Here is an 18,141-nt window from a genome sequence, read left to right on the forward strand (position 1 = left end):
AGCTGGGGAGACCCCATGGTGAGAGAAATGCCTGAGGGGTTGATATTAACTCTCTTTTAGCGCACACACACACAATTGTGTGGATACTGTACAATTAAGAACACAACCTGGCGCAGTAAATTTCCTTTTTCTATGAATTAATTTAAATTAATTAATTGAATCGTCTCGGTCTGTGGTCACAACTCTCGTCTCACCTGATGCCCACAGCACTATCTGGTTGGTCAGTCGACACCTGGACCTAACCAGGATGAAGAGCATCTCCTCACCTTAATAAATTAGAAATTATAATCCAAACCATCCTTAACCAAGTCGTGTTTTTGCCTTAACCTAACCAAATCTTAACCACAGCAATGTCAGTGTCGGATTGAATGTAAATTCCCAGTTAGCAGGTATTAGCAAATATATTTGGACTCTGCATCCTAAATCACAAAGCACCAAAGACAAGAAAATATAAATGACACTTGAAAGTGATGCAGACACATTTGACCAGTGATAACTAGGGTTGGATATCGTTTGGGTTTTTTCCGATACCGGTGCTAAAACGATACTTTTAAAACGATACCGGTGCCGAAACGGTGCCTGAACAGATACTTTTTTTCTTCAAATTGAACAATATATTAACTGTTTAAAGTATACTATAAATATAAATAAATACAAAACACTTGGCTTCAAACTACAGCTTCAAACTTTTTAACTATGAACAATATATTAACTGTTAACAGTTTACAGAATACTTAAATGAATATAAATAAATACAAAACACACACACACACACACACACTGTACACACACACACTACAGCTTCAAACTTCAGCATTTATTTTGCAGAAATATGAGCATATTTTCCTTCTCTGGCAAAATACGACACGTCTCATGACTTATTTTATTTTACCAGTTGGTGGCGGTAATGCGCCAATTTGTCGTTTGCCAACCGTCAGTACACCTCAAAGGAGGAGAAGAAGAAGCTTTCGCGTGCCTGTGTTGTTGTGCTGATGAGCGGCAGCGCTAAGTATCCGTTGTAATAATACTATGAGTGAGGAGTGGAGGACCGAGTCCTGCTGCCAGGACGGAGTCATCAGAGTTGTGGACGAAAAGTATTTCAATCGGCTCAAGCACCGAAAGGAGGCACCGAAATCTGCGTTACGTTTCGGTCCGGTAGGTACCGGACGTATAGGAACCGGTTCCATATTGGCACCGAGTTTCGGTACCCAACCCTAGTGATAACACAGATTTTCCAACTTTACCAACCAGTGACAAAGAAATTCCAAGCACCTATACAAGTCATATTCCATTCAAAGCGTAATATGCCGTCAAAGTTCACCAATCTACTTCTCCCTTAAGCTCTGGGAATGATACCAGGTAAGGCTGGCTCTCAGTGGACTTCTTGGGTCTAAGTTGAGCCTCGCTTGCATACTTTCCTCTTAAGTTGGGGACAAGTTGAACTGGTTCATATGATTGGCAGACTCAAAACATGTTCCAAATCGTGCCTGTGTGTGCGCGCGTGTGCATGTGCGTTGCAGATCTTTATACATCCATGACACAGACAGAGAGGAGAGAGACGAAGATGGCGATGTAACCTGGTTGCTAAGTTTTTGAAAAAGTCCCATCCTCACTAGTGAGCTGGATGGATTTTTTGTATGATTCTATACATTGCTTTTAAGCAAAATGGTGTATATTATACCTTTAATTATGTTTACCGAAATATATTTGCTTGGTTAAGTTTGTTGAACAGCACACTGCCTTAGAAACTCAATTCAGAGCAACAGAAAGCATCCCACTCGAATAACACAAGCTACAGCTTACTTACAAAGCAAGACTGCCCCCTTGTGTTTAAAGATATTCATGACATCAGTTCTACAGAATGGAATTAAAAAATATATTTTTTACCATTTCAGCTGTTCATTTACTTTCATTCCACTGGTCTAAAATAAATCTATCTTAATATTATTCTATTAATATATGTAAGTAGGAGCATTCTAGTACGGTTGTTATTTGTATTGTTATTCACTGACAATCAGTCAATAGACTCGATACAAACCACAAATGAATCATCTCTCACCGGTCATCTTGTATCCGCTGGCAGCTAGCTGTCCGGCCATGTACTCTCCGTCTGAGTTGTTGTGACTGCAGCCCCATGTTTTCATCCAGATTTTCTGGGTGCCAGGGATCAAACTAAAAATGAACAACAATGAAATGTGTTATTGTGACATGATGTGTGGAATTGTTTTTTTAAAAGGAATAGCTAGAACTAATGTTATTTCGTAAAACTAATGGAGACTAAGTTGTGCGTCGTGGGTCAGACTGTTTAGGTGCTTTCACACCTAACCTGTTTGATTCAGGCAGGTGAGAAAGCATGAAACACAGCTCTGGTGCAGACCAAACAGCCAGAGCGAGACTAATTACGATTGGGTGTCACACGATTTAGCGACAATTGTTATGATATCAAATGATATGGGGGGGGGGGGTTTCCATGACACATGAAAAATACATGACAACATTTTTTTTTAAAAGAACGTAAGCATAATTTAGTATTTCACAGATAAAAAAGTGAGTGAAACGTACAACCTTTGTAATATTACCATAAGATGGCTCTCCCGTTTTTACTTGTCCATCATTATTCTTGACGTATGAGGACCAGTGGCAACCTAAACTAACAAAGCTCACAATTCAATCAAGTATTTCTTTATGAGGTCTGTGAGCCACCAGAAAAGTTAAATATAAACAAGGAGCAATAAAATACTGTAAGACTTTCTGGCTGTCACCAGATTTTTGTTTTCCCCGACAGACCCATGTAGCCCCGATGATGCGGAACGATAATCTGCATCAACACAGGGACCAAAGCTCTTCTTCTCGAAATCAAAAGATATTACAAAAAGCTGCAAACAGCACAATTATAAAAAAAAATTCCGATTCTGCATTTTACTTTTATACTTCTTTGACTTCACGGACTAAAATTTAACTGTTAGAATCATTAATGGTTGGGTTTAATACTTGCAGTTATTTGAACTCCGGGGGGTTGATCTATTGATCAGCCTAAAACAGACTGAATACTGGCGATATCACAATAAACTCTCATCCTGAATTACTGCTCTACTATAGCAAACATTTGACATACCTGTCAGTGTGGAGCTCCTCGTGGCTCAGAGGCTCTTTCTTCTTCCTGGACCTTGGCATGATGCTCTTTCTAGCAGACTGTCTCTCGTGAGGAGTCGGGTCGCTAGAGGACACCATGTCCTCAATGTCGTCAATCAGAGAGTCACAGGCGGACGGCATGATGGTCTGAAAATGAGACAGCGCAATCGTCAGCACAGCTTTATTCTATACATTGTCTATACAGTGTCTAATCAAATAAAATGTAATAAAACAAAACCAAAAATAAGTAGTATCCCAGCAGAGTAGCCACTGTAAAAAAAACAACTGTATTTTGTTTTTGATGAATCTGTTGATTATTTTCTCAGTTAATCAATTGTATGTTTGGTCAATAATTCATCAGGAAACTGCGACGGGCTATTTCTGAATACCAAGGGAATGTCATAAAATGCTTTGTTTCGTCTGACCAACAGTCCAACAGTTTAAGATATTTAGTTACCTATAAGACAAACAAAAGCAACACATTTTCTAATTTGATCAAATTAAATCACTTAAAAAATTACTTTAAAATGATAAATTCATTATCAAAACAACTCATTTCTATGAATTGTTGCAGCTTTATAATAAATAATTGAAATGCAAAGATATTAATAAACTATTGCCGAATCCAAAAGGTTATGTGGAATATTCAATGTCCTTAATTAAAAAAAAAAGAAGAAATCACTCCAGACACACCTGGAGTACGTCACACTGGTGATTAAAACATGAAAGTTAGTGTGCTGCTTCTTTCCTGTACATCTTTAGTAAATGTTGTCTACAGTGGAGATGTCATGTTGGTTGAATACAAGAATACAAGACAGGTTGAATTCATTTGGCGTTCCATTTTTGAAAACATACCTAAACTGTAGATAATTCATTGCGTTGATAATTGAATAGGACATCCTCATGATGACTAGAGCACCGGTTTCTTCTGACACACCTGAGTTGATTAGGCTATTCCATATACGAATACATTTTCGACAGATGTTGATATTGTTACGGTTTATCATTCTCAACAGTGCAAAATGTGTTTTATATTTCAATTTAATTCCTCTTTCATTGAAAATATGCCAGAAGCTACATGAGTGACAGGAAAAACAAGTAAGCAGGTCAAGCCTGCAAATTGCTGAGACGTTAAACCTGTAACGTTTAGCTAAGTGCTTTCTTGTATTTTGCGTTGACATACTAGAAATAAAATAACCGAAAACCACATGATACTGTAGCTTCTCCCTTACCAGGTTTGTCGTAGAACTTAATGTTGCTTTCTAACTAAGTTAACTGGAAAACTTTGTTATCTTTATATTTATAGCTACTAACTTAATATTCCCCTCGTCTTCCCCACTGCTGTTCGCATTACCTAGAAAGCTAACTAGCTACAAAATTATAGGTAACACCGTGAATCATACAAATATAAACTGGATAACTAACGTTAGTAACTTTAAAGTAACCTACCCAACATATGCAGTTCGTATTTTATTAAATTACGCACGACTTTCACCTCTAACCTAACAGCACGCATGAATGTTGAACAATATCAATTAGAAACTGTGAACATGTATAATTTGACAGATGCCTAGCAAGCTATAGTTTAATTCTGTTGGGTTACATGAGCAGGCTAGCTATTAGCTTGGCTAGCCTCATTATCTAGGCACTACCCACGTGCCCTTATTTTGGACATCAGCGCCTCTTAAGAGACCTTAAGAGGCCTTACCTGAGACGCGATGCGGTAATTGGTTCAGAGAAGAACGAATTGCGATGAAAGAGTTTTAGAAATTGAAGAATTGTATTATTTACAGCATCAAAACAGTTTCCAGAACTCTCAGACCGCCATACTTGTACGTAGCTACGGTGTGTAAAGAGGGACAAACTAGTCACGTGCGTATTGTCCGCGACTGGAGTTAATGCATCACTTGTGCCCATGCAATCGAGGCATGCGATTAAACTGAGTGATAAATGGTTTATATATTTATAAACCATTTGTCACTCAGTTTAATCGCATGCCTCGATTGTTTGTGTGTGTGTGTGTGTGTATATGTGTGTGTGTGTGTGTATATGTATGTATGTGTATATATCTATAGATCGATCGATCGATCGATAGATAGATAGACAGTCATCCCTGAAGACAAAATCAACACATTTCTATGTTCATGTTGCCTTTATTCAAATGTTCAATTACAAACACCCAGAGTACAAAAGCAAATCCATTTACCCCCCCAAAAAAAACAAATGCAACTCAACTTCATTTGACAGATGTTAAAGAAACTCGTATAACTGAATAACATACATCAGATAAGTTTACCTTCAACATTCAACAGCACACCGATACTTTCACCCATGCATTCAAATTTCATTGTGATATGACAGGTTTTTCTTCTGTAATTAGTGGAAACAGGCAGCAATATCATACTTTTACAGTCAATTCTTTCCTATGACATAGTTAACGTTTCACATAACCGTTACAGAATATTTACCGATCAGTATATTGTATTTGGTAACAGCTTAAGAATAACCGTAGGAAAATAGCAGCTACAACAGTGCTGTTTCAATCTTCACTACAGTTTACACCACATTTAGCCTAATGATGCGATTCTGTGAGATCTAATCACATGAATCACACATTAGAAATGAAGGAGCTGTCATCATGTCACCCATAGTATGTATTTCAGACTCACCGGCAATGACACAAGCTTAAGCGGTGCATTACAATCTTTAACATTCCATTAGATACCCATGGAAAGGTACATTCTTCCCAAAAATCATGTTTCCATCATGTAAAGGTGGATCAAATATTAGGACCAGATTCTGGCCGCTTGAAATCGATGGAGGAAAACATAATTACCTTTGTAAATGGTGTTAGAAAATAGCACAACTGAGGTTAGCGGACCAAATGGGGAAAATGTTTAGCTTGATTTTCTCCAAAAATACATGTTAAATACATGGATATAAATATGCCTAAAGGGAGATTGTGTTATCAATTAGAGCATTTCTGTGCATTTAAGTCAAATTTGACATTCACTTACAACAGCACTAATTAAGCTACATGCTGATTTAGAAACTGTGAAGTTCGTGTTCATGATTGGGTTTTGATTTTAGGCAGTTGTTTCAACAGGAAATACTCTCCATGAAAAAAATAGTCAGAAAAGCAAAAAAAGTGTCACAGACTCCCTCACATCATTCCAAAAATAAAACGGACACACGGTGTCACAGAAGCAACACCCCCCCCCCCCCCCAGCACACACACCAGCAGAGGACACAAGTCACTGATAATGGTTCAGTGGTGTATATAGACATGGCAATGTCTCCTAATGGCCAGTAGACCGCAGAGAGGCCAACTGCGAAAGATTGAGTGCATATATTCATCATTGAATGTGTACTAATTTTTGTGTCAAAGAGATGAAAACAAGACGTAAATAACTTATGGGGGGAAAAAAGATTGAAAACAAAACCAAAAAAAAAAAAAAAAAAACATATCGCAAGTTTTCTGCTTTTCTACCGATTAAATGTGCACCCGAATATTCAAAGTTAGGATGCAACAGCATGAGAACGGTTTAAGAGCGAAGGCGTACTCTTAAATCAGGGTGTGAGTGACATCTCGCATGATGTAATAGCCAACATCACATCTAAATAATACAAGGGGAATTTCGATGAAAAAGGGGGATTCACAGACTCATACACACTATGGCAGTCACCTCTATGCCCAATTACTATAGACATTAAGTGAGAGGTAGCCTACAGTACCTTGTGCACTGAAAAATTTAGAAAACTGTACATCAATTTACACATGGCAGGCTAATCTTTCACATTACTCACACATGCTGCACATACAATTACTCAAGCACACGTCAATCAGGGCAAGGGAGGTTTACACTAACAGCAGCAATATTACCCGCGGCCGCAGGTTTCTCGAGATTGAAAGCCAGGGTGTCCGATAAGATGTTTGCATTACGTTATTATCAGGGATGTCATCAAACAGAAGCTATCAGAAGTGAACTGCAATGGTGTTCCAAATACCACAACAAAAACACATCCTACAGCATGTATGTACAGTATTACCAAGCTGACCATGAAACGTGGCTCGTTGCACTGTATTCGCTCAGTTTACAAAACAGGGTCTATTCGTCTTTTTTTTTTCCTTTTCCTCATTTTCTTTTTGTAAATATCGTGGTTATGGGCCCTTCATTACATGCTGAAGCCTAAATCAGCTTGTACCTTAGATGACCTGGATATCAGTTATTTCTACAGTATTAAAATCTATTAAAAAAGTCAACACTTATTAAACCTAAAAAGACAAACACGCCGATCCTCTCTCCTACACTGCTTTCAGTAGACACACAGTAGACAGCGTGCAGTGATAAGTGGTTCAAGGTCCAATTTTACCACTCAAACCACAGCATAATTTCACAGCACATAGTCCACGTGAGGAGGCATTAGGGTAAGTTTGGTTATGGCAGCTTCTGCTGATGAAGATGAAGGGTTAGGTGAAAAGCAGCAAGAAAGTGGAAGTTTGGGTCCCGATTTCACAAAGTATCAATAAGAGTACGCGTTGGAGATGATATCCGAGTTTGCATATCATGTGTGCCAACGTGCCGGGCTTATACAAGTACATCAGCTGCTTAACCCCGCACTGCCCAGGTATGATGGCTTTTGTTTGTTTTTATGCCGTTAGCACACGGGGTCGTGTAAAGTTACACATCACAATATCTGTTCGCATTTTGAACATTTTTGTATTCATCAAACTGTAAATTTAATTACAAAATATGAGGTTGCCCACACGACCAGTAGAGAACAGGTTGATCAGGTGGACAGATAAAGATCCCTGATTACTTACTAAATCCTGTTCAATATGGAGGATATAGCACAAGAGAGATACGTCGTGTGCAAGGGGATCAAACTAATTATTAGCCATGAGGCATATTGTAAGTGTTTTATACATTTAAAACTGGTGTACACCCGTCTCCTTTTATCTGCATTGCCATTACGGTTTCCTTTTAAATTGGGGAATGATGTCATGTGCACTCAAAAAACATATATGAACTTCCTTGCGGCCCTCAATACATCTGAATAGTGCTTAAATGTACAAAATACTTTTAGTAACTTTATGATTATAGACCCCGACGCCACAGTGGGTAACCTGACAAGTGTCTGAGCAGGAACAGAGACAACCGAATCATAGGATAAGAACTGCTGCTGTGTATCAAAACTGCATTTATTATTTTATATTCAATTTAAATTCCTAAAATGTCCTACATAAGAACACACAAAATGCCTACCAACCGGTCAGCAGTATGAGCCTCATATCACAGATAATTGGTGTTCAACAATGCATTCATTAGCCCCCACAGCACTTGGCATTAACACATCTGGATGAGTAAATGCATCACATAGCAACAAAAAGACCATGTGGATCTGTGTAACATATTTATGAGGGCTGGGTATCGCCACTCGTTTCCCAAATTGATTGGATTCCGATTCCCACGGTCAAAATTTGAGATGGATTCGGTTCGGGATTGTTTCAGTTACAATACCAATATTGCTTTGATGTGAAAGAGATTCCAAAAGATCAAATGTATCATTAAAAATATCAAAAGGCAGGGTTGGCAATCTTCAGAAACTAGCAAGAATATGCAAGATTTAAAAAAACGATCTAACCGAAAAACCCAGCCCAGTGTGCCAACTCTCTTTCAACTAAAGCAGAGCAGCTAGCTACAAGTTGCTGAGGTTTCAAGCTCGCAGCTTGTTGTGTAAACGTGGTGACTATAGGCCACCAGTCACTACATTCAGGGCCGAATTAAACGATCGGACGCGCTTGTTACAGTCCTGTGACAGCGACTGATGCCGGATCTTGTTCTTTTCTGTCAAAGCATTTTGATTCATTGACTGCAGTCAGGACGTAATGAAAACTTGAACAAAAATATCAAAAGCGCTTTTAAAAAGATTATCAACGCTGCCTTTAATGTTTACATTAAGAATGTAGCTGTTCTTGTGTGTTGAATATTTGCAGGATCCTTCCAGATTAATGAACAGTTTTCCTCTTCCCTACTCTTGAGCATTCTGCTGGTTTCTGGTGATCACATCTGTGCATCTCAGGTGCAATCACACTTGGCTTTTATGCTCACCCACAATGTGTATTGATGCCAGGTGGTGTAGGGGGGGGGGGGCGTTTTCCACCGAGCTGTTCTATCTTTGTTATTCTCTCCGTACAGTGACGTGAACCTCGCCTCATACGCAGAAGTGGATATCCTCCCCTCCAAATTCATACTTATCAAAACAAGCTTTAGGATGTCCCCCCAACGCCCGGCCACACTGGAGGCCTTACACCGCCTGAGACAAAGTATAATGGATAGGTCTCTACACTGACCTGTCGTGTCTTTTGAGTGAAATCTTGCAAGGCCATTTATCTCTCACACCGTTGAAGAACATGGCATTTAGCCCTCAGCGATTCCTTTCCATCTATTTAGAATTGGTTTCCACTAACTACAGTCAGTCACAGGCATCAAAACCCTCACTGAGTCTCCATTCTCTCTCTCTCTCTCTCTCTCTCTCCCGTGCACTTAATGTGAATTTCTATTACCGAATGCTAGCTGCACAGGAGGTCATCCAGGCCAAGAGAGGGCATTTTATCAAAGTCACAGGCGTCAAACAAGTCGCTGATTCCCTGGTCGTCTGCCAAACCTAAAAGGTAGTCATCTTGGTCCAGAAGAGGAGGCCCAAGGTTTAAGAAAGGCCCCAGGGCTGAAGGGATCTGGTCTTCCGTCTGCTGGAGAAGACTAGTGTAAGGGGACGAGATCGGGGAGAGAGTGGTGACGGAGACGGCCGAGGAAGAAGAAGGTGGAGCCAGGGCGGGGATGGCAGAAGTGGACGAGCAAGTGGGACCTGTGAAATAAAAGGGAATCAACTTATTATCTCTGCATAGCCAAGGAACCGTAACAGGACCTTGTAGGCCAAAAGTGTAGCCAAGTTGACCAGTTGTATGGTGCTTGTTGCACTGGGGAGTACCAGCGATTGAGGGCTAGCAGCGGATCATAAAACTCACGGTTCGGACCGTATCACGGATCGGAGTCACGGATCAGCAGCAAATATAACTTTTAGAGATGCCCCGATCACGGTTGTTTTCAGCCGCAGATACGAATTAATCATCGTCATTGATGATCCACAACAGCAAATATGGATCGCTTTTTTGCTTTGTTTTGTTCCAGCAGCTGGTCCACAAGGCTACGGACTATTCTTTATTTTATTGATTGAAATAAGTAGTTTAAATTATGTGTTATAAGCTGCTTAGAGCTTGTGTTAACAGGTCATAATTCTCTAATATCTATTTTATATTGCTGTGAAAACGTCACATAACTGGGTTGATTTAGCGTGGAAATGTGAACATATCACGAGAACTTCATCATTTATCTTTGTCTAATACTCATTTTCACTGAAGAGAGGCTGAAAGCATTATTATGTAACTGAATTGAACCTCGGTAAGTCAGCCGTTTGTGGTACTGCTTCCGTTATTCGCTCTCCTCCTGTCAACCATAACACAGATTTGTTCTTCGCAATGTAACATTATCCGGGATCGGCGAATAGAAAGCATGAATGCCGATCTCCTGATGGCATATTTTTACTGAATATTGCCCGATCACGGTCGTCAGTAAAATAGTATTTCACACTATGATGGTAAAACTGTGTAATTAAGCCAAGATTGTGGTTTCAAATCACTCCAGCTTTGTTACGCTAGCCTTTGCCAGCCTGGAGAAGTGTTCTGACGTTGTCGACATTTTTGTTCGTACCTTTACAGCCACAGCATTGCCAAAGCCAATCAGTAATTCAATGTGGTACAATCCCCAGACTTTTAATCTCGCACCAGGAGCAGTTACATTTTTTCTCATGTCCAAAGTGATGTCCATGACAAGATGCAGTACAACATAAACTAAGTACCAAATTGGCCTCAGTCTCAGTACTTTAGCTAAATGTTAATATGCCTGTCTATATAGAGTCAACACTGCATGTCTGAAAGCACCCTGTGTTGAACATAGAAAGCAAAGTGGAAGTAGCAGAACTCCACAAGTTACATATAAAGGTCAGCCTTGTTTCTTTATCCTTAATGTCAATCAATTCATTTTGCACACCTCCTTCTATCGAGACAAACCTTGAAGGACTTTGAGGAAAGGTGAGTTCCCATTGATGTCCATGCTGCCGTCTTTTACAGGACTCCTGGGGTCATTCTCCTCATCTGGACACAGCAGGACTTCTATAGGACCCTTAGTGCTGGTCAGATGGATGGACAAACTCTGGAGAGGGAAAAGAAATTAAAAAAAGAATAAAAACACAGACAGGACTGCACTTTATTAGAAAGACGGTGAGACTTAATTGAAAGATTAAAAACAAACAAATCTGCTTTCCATATGCCCTCAACCTGGAGATGCTCTACCAATATATATAAGCCTACGGTACTAGACTGGACAGATGTTATGTATACCAAATAAACTGAGTAACTCCGTAAAAATGTAACAGTATCATTCGTACGAATATTTTTTCTTGCAAGGTCAGAAGTCAATTTCCCCAAAAGTCCAACTGTTCCCTTAAGTGAAAAGCAAGTAATAGGTCAGCTGACAAGTGAGCAAGAAGCAGAAGTCTCCTCTCGACAGCCATGGCAGCTCCAGCTTGTGTGTTTTGCACGTGTGCACATACCTCATCGGGGTCTGGTACTTCTAGTTTGGTGTCTGTGGGCGCTTTGACGACAATAACAGTCTGGTCTCTCAGGTTTCCGAACTGTTTGATGTCTTGGTACGTTACATAGGCATATGTGGAGACGACAGGGTTAAGGAAGTAACACAACATTGTCAGTACATGCCAATACTAAACACGCATGTACATGCAAGCCGGAAAATGCTCACTAGATGATCACAAACCTCCAAACTGCGTAAGTGAGTCATGTACGATGCATTACATATGCTGGTGTTTTCATCTCGATGAACTTCACTTCACATTTGATGCACCATAATGTAAAAAACATCTGCTTATGCGACATATGCCTTACAGATAAGACGGTCAGAATGGTTGTTTTCCAAAGACAGAGTTGGAAGATGAAGCCTTGCACATCGGCTTAAGATCGGTTATATTTTTAACTGATTCAGCTTTTCCTAAAATACCAAAATCCCAACGGTATCACATGTCCCACTGTGAGACAGGAATAAACAATGTGCACAAACAATTTACACCGCCATCAATTCTCGCAAAGAGATATGAGAACATAGTTACAGGACGTTTTAACACATGACGCGTCAGCTAACAACAAAAGGATATTTCTGATTGCTTTGCAACTCGCTCATGTGTCTCATGTCCAAGCTGCACCTCTGGATGAGTTGTTCAAGCCTCTGCTCTTCTTCCCCCAGTGCAGAAACTTCTGCTGTTAGTCTCTGTCTCTGGTTCAGGGCCCCCTCTACCTCCAACAGACTACAGCCCCTGTGAGAGAGAGAGAGAGAGAATCAAAACAGATTTAGTTCGGGCTCAAGCGCTTCACAAGCCTCTATATTAATGAATCTTATTCATGGTTTTAAATATTTGGTAGAAGAGCTTGATCGGCGATAAAAGCGTCTAATCTGAGTATCACAGCAATGAAGAGCACTGAAAATGTTTGTTAAAAAAAAGAAAGAACAAAACTAAAATAGACAGTTCAATGCTTTCTCCCATCATTCGATACAAGATTAACGCAGCAGTTTGTCTGTGGTTATTTACAAGTTAGGTGACTGATATGGATTGAATTCATTTCAGCTAAACTTAGGCCAACCACATCATATTCAAGAGGGTCCACACCGGGCCTCAACTAAAAGAGCAGAGTTACAGTACATCAGAGCGGTGCAATGGATCACAAAACGTATCGTTTACATCCTATCACTGTTTTGAGACACAGATCGAATCAACAGGGAAAAACAGGAGAAGCCCTGATCGTGTTTTTCGTCAATTCTGTCACCAAACCTTTAGGAAAATGATTCTTATTCATTAAATACAAACACAAACAACAACAGAGTAGAATAACCTTAAAAATGAATGCCTTAAATTGAACTGAAAGGCACATGTCGCAGCGCTGTGCCGTCCATCCAAGCTGAGAACAGAGAAGTGTCCGGCTGAGTCCTTCCCGAGTCACGGCATTGAGACGAGCCAGAGCCAGAGTGTCGGAGCACAACCCTTGCGGGGCTCGGCCCAAAAGGGCTGAGCGGAAACCTCTGCCGGCCGCACTACATAGGCGTAAAAAATAAGACTCGTGGACTCGCCATGAAACACTCAGAGTGTTTTTGCTTTCATGAGTCGGTGCTGCCAACTACCGAGAGGTCAAAGCGCTCCCTCGCTGCCAACAATACCAGCTCCTTCCTTACGATTTCTAACGCCGATTTGTTGTTCACGACTCCCTAAAAATATGGAAACCAAGTATTTGAGTGACAAAGTGACAGAGTGAGCACTTACATCCACTGAATGTTGTTCTTTGATTTCTTCTTGATGAGGTGAATGCCTTCTAGTACATTGGTGATATCGTACAGCCGCCTCTTCTGTACCTGAATGTAGAGGACACAGGTCTCATCAACTGTGTAAATTACCAATCATAGCAAAAAAACAATCCCGAACACAAACATCCACAACTTTTTCAATGCCTTTTCTTATCCCTCCCTTTTCATTTTTAGGATCCGCGCTTAGAATCGTTTCAGCAGCATCGCTAAAAAGATTTACATACGACGTTCTCTTTCTTAGTGTCTGATGAGCCTTTTTCTGTTTGGGTCTGAAATTACCTGTAAGGTTTCAGCGGCGAGGTTCAGGTCCAAGACACCATCGGAAGACTGAGCAAGAAGGTCCACAAACTTCTTTGTCAACAAGCCGAGGGAGGTGTCGTACCGAGTCTTCTCTGGGGGAGACTTGGGTGCTGCGGTAGAGGAAAAGTAGTAGGAAACGAGAAATGAAAATGTGTTTTTATTGTTTGACTTGACGTTGAATATTTGCAGGGAAAGTAAAACATTAAACATCCTAGTAACAGTAGGACAAAGCCCAAGCAAATTGTGTGTTATGATTTGAAAAAGTCGAGTCGCTCACGAGACTTCAAAAGGCAGCAGTAGAGAAGTGCTGTCATTTTGGGAAACTGGTGGGTTTTGTACTGGACAACATCATTGCTTTAATTTAAGCGCAATGCAATGATGGGGAAACTGAGTCAGTCAGGAAATGCTGGAGGGAAATGACTCAATCAGTCAGAAACAATGAGATTTTCATGAAGCGGGAATCACAAGCTGCTCTACAGGCCATGCAACTACCGAAGTTGAAGTTAACCTGAACTTGAATCAATCACCAGCTGGAAACGTCGATGTAAGGCTCAGAGTTAGATGTTTGCCAGCTGGACTTGTATGTCAATTTCAATGGCTCTGTGTTGATAGCATCGGTTCCACTCATCAGAGGGCGACAGCGCGTCATCTCTCTCACCCTCCAACACATCCTGTGGCTGGAACCAACAAGATAGCACACTGCTGCAGTGGCCGTATATCGTGAAAACAACTGCTGAGGTACACGGTTTGTTTCTTTTCAAGTTTCAATTATATTCAAGTCCAGCAAGTACACATGCAGGGACTGAACTGAAAATAATGAGACGGCATCCGACTGTATTTTTGAGTGATTTTGTTTAACCGTTGATGAGACTGTCATCAGAATGAGCATCAAGTGTCCAATGTATCGAACACAACCGTATGAAGCAGCTGAATAGAGGCTGTTCCTGTATTAAACTTGGTGTGGACCGCCTCTCACACAGAAGGACGCTGTATCATTGTGCTGTCAAATTCTAGGTAACATGCGGAAGCTGGCAGAGGGCTCCTTACTTCTGGGGGTCTTTAGCCGTGCCCCATTGGCCACCGCGGTCGCTCCTCTGCCTCTTGGAGTCCTGGTTGGTTCTGACTGGTACTGGTGGTCCGAGTCATCGAGCGCCAACCGCCTTTTTGCCTGGGGGGGGGGGGGGGGGGGGGACACACAAAAATACGATGGTTATTTGGCAGGCATCTCATCTTTGAAGCCACCAGAGATTAAGTGTGATGCCAAATGCATCATTACTTTTATCTTTTGTCTCCAGCATCAGAGTTCTCAACCATTTAAAATGTTTAACGAAAAAGTTTAGACATTGATAAAGACAGTGCAAATGATACAGAAATGACAGTGTTAACATTCCTTTTGGTCATTGAATCTAAGAGGTCATCACTCATCTTCTGTCTTTTCCATTTTAGTTGACAGAGTCTGCTTTATTTTATTATTTCGGAGGTGGAGCAGTCAAACCTGTCATGAAATAGTCATGAAACAGTTCAAAATACAAGATGTTTTATTGTCAAAATTCCAGCGTTACGTGTTTCAACGGCTGGTCTCATGATGTTGCGCAAATCCAGTGTTTGTGATTTCTTCTTTTCTGAAAGCATTGGCCAAGACAAACCCACATAGCTGAAGAGTGAGCCACGCCTCTGGGTCTGATCACATTGCTGCACAGCAATGCCAGAGAAAGACAATGCTAGTATACCTACAGACCAGATAGCCCCATAAATTTACCCAGGGACTTCAAATAGGAGATCCCAACCCACTGTTCCAAATAAATCAAATCGGTTTCCTGTAGACCTTTCACAGAATATTCAAATACAAATTTGAATGGCCTTCCCGCACAGTTTTTGGAGCACATGGTCTATTTGGATATGATCCAGCGTTTCCACCCCCTATGTTCACGTTCACATTCATCTTCACTCCAAAGTTACAGGTTGCCAACATCCAACCTGTCAATGAATGTATTATATTGTCGTGCTGGTGTAGCTTGACAAAGGTGAGGTAGGTTCACTATATTGTAGTGCTGGTGTAACTTCAGCAGTAGTGGGCACCTTAAATGTCAGCCTCATCAACACCGCCGTGCTGGACACCATGTTTAAGAGCATTTAGGCTCCGTGTTCAACACCCCAGGTCATTGAAAACAGTAAGAGTTGATTTGCCTAAGACTAATAACCAACTCTGAAATACATTTGCTGTTTCTTCAGTGAAAAACTGAACACTTCTCCTTTCAGTAGCCTAAACTGCCATTTTAGGCATAACTGTTAAACCGGGATTGGGGGTTAGTGAATAGTCTCCTCAACCACGGGACCGTTGTAACGTCTGTGTTGGCGAGAATCCATCCTGTTTTAGTGTCCGAGCACCACACCAGTACCAGGGTGCTGGTGCGGTGCATTTCCCTCTAAGTCCCATGTAGACGGGTTAAGTCAATTAAACACTCACTAAATTACATATTTCAAGCATAGTGAACCCCACAGATAATACTTTCTTGCTTAATCAAGCCCCAATTCTGAGAAAGAATAATATGCCCTCTGTTGACAGTCAAAATGTCAGCCATTTTATATCAGCAAGCAGCTCCCCTCACCCCCTGCCTGGTCATGGCTACAGCCTGAGAAACACAGAATGGTTTAGTTCATGACAGATGAACAGCCATGAACAAACCAACACCCTGAGTGCTGCTGAAAACTATTCAGTGTGGTCTGTGCATGTTGAGAACACAGGAAACGTGCAGTCAGTTCTACAGCAACAAACCCCAGTTTCACTTTACTTGGCATGAAAAGGCACCATAACGTTACACTTTATTAACAGAGAGAGGACATTAAAAACACAAAATTAGGATAAAGGCCGCCAACGAGTAACGTTGTCCTCAGTCAACACTGCTAACGTTACTAGCCTTGAAAGCTAACACATTTTCAAGCTTCATCCAAGTTGGCTCGCATCTTCAGAAACGACTGTGGGAAATGTCTGTCGAGTAGTTTCACAAGTGAAGTGAAGCTTTAGCTACGTATAACCCCCACGTAGTCCCGTGTTTAGCCACTCGCGTCTGTTAGAAAGCTAAAACAAATTAGGTAACTAAGAGCCAAGCAGCTCCACGATCCCCCCCCCTAGCCCACCCCCAAATTAGGGCACCAGCAGCAGCCACTAGGCCACCGCTAACGTTACTCATCTCTTACCAATATTTCCATCTGGATGCAAGGGTGAAGCGAACTCAAAACCACCATGAAGTTAGCATAGCACGCTATTGGATGACATGTCTAGGTTTCTGTAAAAGCAAAACTAACTTAAACTCGACGTGTGCCTCCTCACAGTCAGCATACCACCCAACCAACCCACTTGAGTAACTTAGCTAGCGGTAGTTAGTTAGCCACCTCGCTAGGTTGAGGGAATGCCCTGGCTAAGCAGCTAACGTTAGCTGCCCGAACAACAAGCTCGGCTAGCCTAGCAAGCTAACATTTAGTCGGGTCTGTGGCTAGTTGTAGCAAGCCAAACATATTGAAACGAGCTGTGTAGATTATTACCGGCGGTCTCCCCAGAGTGGGTCGGTGTCCGGCTCCGTTTGCTGCAGCTTGTTGTGGAGTTGTGTAAATGTTGTTTATCTGAGGTTCAGACAAACACACATTTGATGTCTGTGTAAGGTTGCAAGGCGGTGGGGTGGTTATTATTTGGATATACGTAGCGTTGGCTTGACCGGGATTTAAACGATCCGTGAGAGTTGTTAAAATGATATTATTGTCCAGAGGAGAGCCCACAACCCCCGCTAAAATCACTTTCTCCGGAGCCGAGGAGATCCCTCTTCTCATCTTGCGTATTCGGGGTAACCCCTTTCTTGTCTCTGTACTTTCAAGCCCGTATGTCTGCTAATCCGCCGCAATAGTCACAAAAATAATCAGACCGAACTAAAGATGACAGTCTGATGCATCGACTTTTGTAAAGTATTTGTCCTGAAGAAAGTGCATTTAGGCAGATGCAACGGATTAAAAAGTAGCGCAACTCTCGTTTCCCCCGTCTAGAAATGGCTTCAGGAAACGGCCTGATGAATGAAGGGATACGGTTTACGCGCTCAAGAGCCCTCCCGCGAAACTCAGATTTCCCGGGAAATTTTCAAACAGAATCTACATAATTGGCGCTATTGGTCTTCCGGAGACGAGTCCCCGCCCTTATTTCCAGCCATATTTGCCAATGACAGGTCGCGATTCG

The 18,141-nt window shown here is 41.3% G+C and overlaps 2 protein-coding genes across 3 annotated transcripts in view; both read right to left on the reverse strand.

Moving 5' to 3' along the window:
- The window catches only part of cdkal1 (CDK5 regulatory subunit associated protein 1-like 1), a 203,175-nt gene extending 198,198 nt beyond the window's left edge, over positions 1 to 4,977 (reverse strand). The window contains exons 1-3 of one of the 2 annotated variants that reach the window (XM_079275747.1): positions 4,841 to 4,977; positions 3,116 to 3,279; positions 2,060 to 2,172 (exon numbers count right to left, since the gene is read on the reverse strand). In XM_079275747.1, coding sequence (XP_079131873.1) covers positions 2,060 to 2,172; positions 3,116 to 3,273 — 271 coding nt within the window. In that variant the 5' untranslated portion in view covers positions 3,274 to 3,279; positions 4,841 to 4,977. The remainder of the gene's footprint in view (positions 1 to 2,059; positions 2,173 to 3,115; positions 3,280 to 4,840) is intronic. The other variant, XM_079275748.1, reaches the window with a different exon arrangement.
- Positions 4,978 to 6,412: 1,435 nt separating this feature from the next.
- LOC306782514 (transcription factor E2F3-like) lies at positions 6,413 to 17,941 on the reverse strand. The gene is made up of 8 exons (XM_079275917.1): positions 17,463 to 17,941; positions 14,967 to 15,087; positions 13,899 to 14,029; positions 13,579 to 13,667; positions 12,421 to 12,579; positions 11,806 to 11,920; positions 11,264 to 11,405; positions 6,413 to 10,002 (listed from the first exon to the last, which is right to left on the reverse strand). Exons 1-8 carry the CDS (start codon positions 17,742 to 17,744, stop codon positions 9,707 to 9,709), a joined length of 1,335 nt encoding a protein of 444 aa, XP_079132043.1. The 5' UTR covers positions 17,745 to 17,941; the 3' UTR covers positions 6,413 to 9,706.
- Between the last annotated feature and the right edge of the window lie 200 nt (positions 17,942 to 18,141).

Source organism: Melanostigma gelatinosum (assembly GCF_949748355.1).
Source record: "Melanostigma gelatinosum genome assembly, chromosome: 9".
In the NCBI taxonomy this organism is placed as follows: domain Eukaryota; kingdom Metazoa; phylum Chordata; class Actinopteri; order Perciformes; family Zoarcidae; genus Melanostigma; species Melanostigma gelatinosum.

Coding starts and splice junctions, on each gene's coding strand:
- LOC306782514 (XM_079275917.1), bottom strand. CDS start 17,744: ATGAGAAGAGGGATCTCCTCGGCTCCGGAGAAAGTGATTTTAGCGGGG. Junction 12,580..13,578: donor AAGAACAACATTCAGTGGAT/GTAAGTGCTCAC, acceptor TCTCTCTCACAG/GGGCTGTAGTCTGTTGGAGG. Junction 11,406..11,805: donor AAGTACCAGACCCCGATGAG/GTATGTGCACAC, acceptor TTCCCTCTCCAG/AGTTTGTCCATCCATCTGAC.